Source organism: Periophthalmus magnuspinnatus, chromosome 20, assembly GCF_009829125.3.
Source record: "Periophthalmus magnuspinnatus isolate fPerMag1 chromosome 20, fPerMag1.2.pri, whole genome shotgun sequence".
Taxonomy (NCBI): Eukaryota; Metazoa; Chordata; class Actinopteri; order Gobiiformes; family Gobiidae; genus Periophthalmus; species Periophthalmus magnuspinnatus.
In genome coordinates, this window is record NC_047145.1 from 6304686 (window position 1) to 6311448 (window position 6763).

The 6763-nt window shown below is 39.0% G+C and overlaps 1 protein-coding gene across 1 annotated transcript; it reads right to left on the reverse strand.

Annotated features, from left to right (window-relative positions):
* Nucleotides 1-532: 532 nt before the first annotated feature.
* LOC117388667 (arachidonate 12-lipoxygenase, 12R-type-like) lies at nt 533-5615 on the reverse strand. Its single transcript, XM_055230272.1, has 11 exons — nt 5472-5615; nt 4734-4938; nt 4591-4652; nt 3872-4015; nt 3385-3588; nt 2628-2714; nt 2382-2551; nt 2146-2267; nt 1978-2078; nt 1445-1615; nt 533-1366 (listed from the first exon to the last, which is right to left on the reverse strand). Exons 1-11 carry the CDS (start codon nt 5613-5615, stop codon nt 1232-1234), a joined length of 1545 nt encoding a protein of 514 aa, XP_055086247.1. The 3' UTR covers nt 533-1231.
* Between the last annotated feature and the right edge of the window lie 1148 nt (nt 5616-6763).

The following is a 6763-nucleotide window of genomic DNA, read 5'->3' on the forward strand; positions in this document are numbered from 1 at the left end:
TGTTGACTTGCGCTGAGTGTTGAAGCATAGTTTCTGACGAAGTTATGTAATGATGAAGTGATGACAACACTGCTGTAATCTCAGGATTCAACAGTATCAACAGACGCTTCAGAATGTGCATTTTGAAGGGTGGTTTTGAAAGTGACTTTGGCACAAATGAGTTTTCAATGAGGGAGTTAGCATTAGCCACGAGATATCACAAACTAAAAAAACAAAACAAAACAAAAAAACCTGACAGAACCACTCTGCTGACAACCACTCCCACCACATTAGAGTAAAACCAGAGCCTTATTCAAAAACATTAGCCTCAAGCGTGTTAAGTGTAGTTTACTGACATACAGAGATTAGTGCCAAAAGCATTAGCATAAAAGTTAAATTCAATTTATTCAAGTTTAATTATATAGCACATTTAAAACAACTTCAGCTGCTCCAAGTGTTTCACAAGTCAATGACAAAACAAATAAAAAGATAATAAGAAACATAGGAAAAGAACGATAAAACGCCAGGATATTCTGACCTCAGGGGTCTGGGTGGAGTATAGGGCTGCAGAAACTCCCTCAAATAAAGAGGATCCATGGAGTGCACACATTTAGTTTCATTTCTTAAACAAGTTAACTTTTGAAAATCAAGCAGGGAGTTAGATATTGACTACCATTACTTTTTTGGAACACTAATTTAAATAAACTGAAATTGGCAGCATTATAAAATAGTAACTGGTCTCTGCAGTGTGAAAAGGGAAATCGAGATGGGGGAGCCTACACCTCGTCTCACACTATGTAAGAAAAACAAACAAACAAAAAACACATGACATGATGCTTCTGAAGAATGCCATGAGAAGAAGCTGAAATACAAAAAAAAAAAAAAAAAAAAAATCTTACTTAACATGAAATGAGCTCAGTTGCACATAGAGCAAAGGTTCTATCTCTGGTGTCGCTAACACATGTGGCCACTGTGTCCTTGAGCAAGACATCTGTAGGTGAAATGTAATGTTTTAATTTCTATTTTAACTAAAGAACAAAGATAAACAAGGCCGTGGGTGAACTTCTGGTGATGCGACGTGTTGGAGTGTGATGGGAACATCTAGGGTGATGTGAATAACGCTCGCTCAATCATTAGGTTTTCATGATAATTTTTGTACCCTTTGTTTAATTGCATATAATGGTTTTTGCCTGAATAAGTGACAGCTTCAAAGTGACACACTGTTCTCAATCAACTTTGGGTCTAAATATGTCTAAGGCAGTGCTTGGTCTTTGTTTCTTTTCGTAATCTCCTCATGCAGATCTCCAAGCTCTTTCTGGAAAACCTTGATCAGGCTCAGTGGAGTTTCTTCGTTGAAATACTCATTGGGGTACTGGCCCAGGGCAACCTAAAAAAGATGAGATGCATTTAACAGTTATATGGTTTAATAATGCTTGTCAAACATTTGAGACTAAGTGTCCATTACAAAGTCTGATGACTGTTTGCTGAGTAGATTCAACACGGCCATAGCATGGACGGTGGTGCTGATGTTAGGCAGAGTGTTCAAGATAGTCTCTTCAGTCACAGTGTCCTTCTTGGTTGGAGGTGGCAGCTGTAAGGTGGAGGGAGTGTTTGGCATCCAGGCACCATAGTCAAACTGCAAATATCAGCAGTAAAACATTTGGAAGAAAATTAAAAACGATAGAGTCAGTACAGATTAACTTAGTCAGTCATATTATCTTTTCTCTTCCTCTGTCCTCAGATAAAATCTAAAAATCAATCTAATGGTTCCACAAAATACATTGCTTGAGTATCTAAACATCCAGGAAATGCTCATGTGCCATTTTTTTTTTTTTTTTTTTTTTTTTTCCACATGGATGTCATACTGAGGACTTGACGATTCAAAAGATATTTGGATCTTTAAACCTAGTCTTACACATTAAAAAAAAAAAAAAAAGACTACGCTTGGACAACTTAGGGAATACACAGTGGTGTTGGATATTTAGCATTTAAACCCACCTGTCCATCGCTGACAGCTGCATGTTGCGCTGAGCAGGTGAATATTACCATAGTGACAAACTTAACCAGCTCAGGTAATGTGGACAAATGCTGTGGAACTCCTAAAATAAACATAATGGGTATCATAAGAAGTTTGTTTATTTGAATCATTCCATCATGAAATGTCACCTGAACTCTCATTGGAAAGAAACCCATGTTCAAATATGTCCTGAATCCAGTTCTGTACTTCAGGGTCTCGTTCTACCTCTCCATCATCTCTGTAGTAAAAGCTCAAGACTCCGTCAACAAACCTTTAAATAAGAGGAAAAACAGTTTGATACAGAGTTAACCCCAGAGATGTTTCACTTAAACATAACTTTAAGAATATAACTGATACAATATCACTCTGACAATCTGCCACCGACCTGTGAATAATGTCCCAAAGTTTGAGTCCATCGTCCCTGTAGTAGTAGTGAGGCAGAGACTCCACCCCTCGGTCTATGATGTCATCAGGGAGACAGAGCGAGCGGTAGGTCAGGCTGGACATGGATCTCAGCAGGATGGTCATCATCCCCTCTCCACCTGAAGACGTGTACTAAAACAGATCGACACATGAACATTGTCACGATTATTGTTATGACCCTGGGAGGTGCATGTATGGAATACATTACCAGTGTGAAATCCCCCGTTTCTGAAATAAGCAATTGTCTGGCCAACACGTTGATTTCAAAGGTATATCGAGTGTGAGGGGTCAGAAGCTGAAAAGAAAATAATTTGTAACAAATCTCATGAAATATAATTTTTGCTGTTCACAAAGTTGTTAAAGATGGCTTTGGGTATGTTTGCCATGTTATTTTAAGGACTCTGGTCTTAAACATGTTAGAAGTTAATCAACTGTTGATTTGGGTTGGGATCTATGTTTCTTGTTCTCATAAGCTTTTAAGTGTATTTTATATAGGGACAGTCTGTCTGGCAAAACTGATTTGATTTTGTAGGACCAGTCACAGCCAATGACTGGGTGTTTTTAGGATGCCCAAAGTATTAGGAAGTTGTTCAAAAAAATCAGCCCAAGATGGTGAGTGTGTCAGTTCAGTCATTTTCGACTGCACTATTTTCTGTTGTAATACAAACAGATCAGAAAAAAAACACATAAACTGGCAGCTCTGGAGTTGATTTTGCTATGTCACAAGAGTTAGAGAAAAAAGTTTGATCTGCCATCTGTGTCTGCACATAATGAAGAGACTGTATTGATATGCCAATTCTTTTCTCTGTCTAGACTTTCTATGTAATAAAAAAGTTGCTTAGCTATAACCAGGCTGGAACAGTTTTGCTTCTGGTATTTGTTACTGTTAGCGCAGGCATGCATCATCTTGGATGTCAACATAAGAAGTCACCTATAGTATTTGGACAGCGTGTGATGTACAGTACCTTGTAAAGAGGATGGACCATGGGCAGGTTCCTGAATAAAGACAGTGCAAAAACTTCAGCCAGCAGGTGAGTGCGAAGCAGGTGGATGTTCAGCTCATGTTCATTAAAATAAGCACTTCTCACAAAGGTCTTGGCCAATAACCAGTCGTACTCTGAGTCAGTCGGGAAGAAGATGGGATTGTCCCTATCAGGCCTCTGTTTGAGCTGTCAGGACATATGGTTATGTTTAGACTATAGGCTAAGATTGTTTTATTTATTATTTTTTATTTAGTTATATTTATTTATTTAAGTTTTAGGAATTTCCATTGATCAATGACGTCTTAAATGATTTTCAAGTCAACCAATTAGTGAATGGCACCGTTAAGCTCCTAATATAGACCTGAGAAAGAATAATCATAGTCAGCATTAATGAAGATAAATATTCTGACTATACACTATAATGAGATGTTCATTAAAGTCGACTTTCTCAAAGATGATGATGTCTGACCTGAATGGCGACGGGTTTGAGTTGTCCCTCTGGTGTTTGGTGGAGGAGGACCAGAGGAGCCATCAAATACTGATTCTTATGATGAATGATATTTGTCTGAACTCCATCCGAAATCTTGTAGTCACAGAGGAAGATGTTTCCGTTCTACTTAAAGAGAGAAAGACTGAGATATGTGGCCATACACACATGTGAAATATGTACAGTATATGCAGCCATCCATGCTGTAATGACTAAAAGAACAGAGTGCATCTCAGTTACTTAAAGGTCCTATATTACATAAAATTGACTCTTGTAAACTTTAAGCCACGTTATAATGTTCTCAAAAACATACCTGAAGTTGTGTTTTGTTTCATTCATGCTTGTTTAAATAACTCTTTATCATTAGTCTGTCTGTATACCCAAAGCTCAAAATGCTCTGTTCCACCTTGTGATGTCATGAAGTGTTGGTTTTCGGGTTAACAGCTGCATTTCATCTTCTGTTCACTAGAGATTTGCAATTCCAGGTCTGAAATCATCCAAATTATTCAAGTGAAGGTGAATATCACCTAAACATGCAGGGTTTATGCAAACCACAACTCCAGGTATATTTTTGATAAGGAAACAACATTATAACAGAGTGTAGAGACTAGTGTAATATGGGCCCTTCAAAAAAAAACAAAAAACAAAAAAAAAAACACATTTACCTGCATGTATACATGTATACATAGATACACACACACCTGTAATTCCATCTCTCGTGTATATTTGCCAATAAGACTGTGGTCGTGTGCTACTAGCAGAGCTTTAAAAAAAGTCAATACGCTCATGATCACAAGACTGTGCTTAAAATACAACAATGTAAATAAAAGTAAGTATCGCCAACCTGCCCCCTCTCTAAAGCGGTGGATTTCTTCATCGTTAATGCAGTGATAAATGGGGAATGTGTAAGTGTCCTTTTCCGGGGATGTCACTTTCACTTTGTCAACAAACCAGCACACTTCAGGGAGCAGAAGTGTCTTCATTTTCTCCAGTTCAATCAGCCCTAGTTTCCCAATGGATTTGGAACATCTTACAGTGTAGGTAGATTCCTGTTCCAGGGAAATGATCAGAAACATAAGAGTTATGGAACACATTAATGAAAGAGGCACTTGTTTAAAGGAGACACATTACACAGTACTGACTTTTAAGAGCTTTGAACCATGTTTTTCTTGTAAATGTTAAATCTCGACAAATGACAGTTTAATCAACTGCACAGAGAGGACTGGCCTGGAAGTCAAACCAACTTTTTAAGCTGTGAGGCAATAGTGTAACACACTCAGGCCTTGGTCCATTCAGTAACATGAACTGTCCGACCAAACAAACCAATAATATACTGGCAGGGCAGGTGATGGGTTTGCATTGGTTGGAGCAGGATCTGACCTTCAGGGCTGTGGTGGATGACTGCACTGACCACTGAGCCACTGCTGCACAGTGCTTAACAGAGTGGAGATGTTTCTTTACCTTGCCAAGGTTTGTTTGACTGAAATGATAATTATTCCTTTCATTTTTGTGGTGGTATTTCTGTAAGGCTGGTTGGTTAAGTTATACACAAAAAAGTCCCAGAAGAGTAACGCAGACTTACCTTAGTAACTGTGCCAGGCAGCCGGGTGCGTTTGCTCTCCCCATTCTCACCCACCAGCTTTATGTAAAACTTGCTCCAGGTGCGATCAAAAAACAATCTCCTGTACAGATTTTGACTTTGTACACCACTTCCTTCATTATTCATGGGAACTAAATTTGAATTACTATATTAATGCAATGAATCACAAACAGGGTTTAAAAAGAGTGGAAAGCAATGCTCCTGCTCCACACCTGTTTGAATAATAACTCAGTATTAGACTTGGTTTTATACCTCCCTGGGTCCAGGAGGGGATTCCCGGACTCTGTGTGCCATTTGTGTTTATTCATTAATCTCTAGTGTGGAGTATCACTTCCTCCTTCCTGGTGTGATACGTTGATTTGTTGTAATCTTGGAAACTAAATAAGACGGGGTCTGGTTAGTATTTGGATGGGAGACCATTGGGAATACCAGGTGCAAATTGCCGTTTTGTCCTTAGACAAGACGCTTGACCCACTTTGCTAAGGAAAAATCTGGTTTGTGAGTAAGTGTTGGTGGTGGTCTGAGGGGCCTATGGCACAGATTGGCAGCCTCACTTCCATCAGTCTGCCCCAGTGTAGCAGTGAAGAAATAATGCAATGTAAAGATTATTATTATAAATTTTACCAACTCAGTTATGCAGTACAACAGCACGTTGGTGTTATGCAGGCAAATGCTTAGTTTTGTTGTTTTTTGTTTTTTTTTCAATCAGTTTAAGGTCTGAAAGTGAGTGTGACGCCTCAACACCGCTCTGACACTGGAGTCGCAGCTGCCCCAGGTGCAGTGTGAGTGAAGCCTGAGCCTGAGTACAGAAGAGACTGTGGGTTCACACTTAACAACTAACAGTCAATATAGAGACTACACCACTCTGTCAAACAGCTCATCATACCTTTACTCTATACACAGTACACTCAAAAATCTACAGAAACAGTTTCATTGTTTATAATCGTCATCAGGGCAATTTCATGCTCTATGTATTCTTTTATGATTTTGTTTATTCTTATTTATCTTAGCTGTAGGTTGTTGCTGAGTAATTTCTGCAACCATACGGAATCTTAGCAGGATCCAGTCCCACTCATACTGCTTTGTCTGCATTTCACTTCTGGGTTAGGCCGGTCCCTGAAGTCCTCAAAGTGTGAGATGGTTCATGTGGCACTAACATGTCAGAGATGTACTTTGATGCTGGTCCATGGAGAGACTTGTACACAAGTAGAGTTGCTTTAAAGTCTATTCTCTGAGCCACAGGAGCCAGTGCAGAGACCTGAGCACAGGACTTA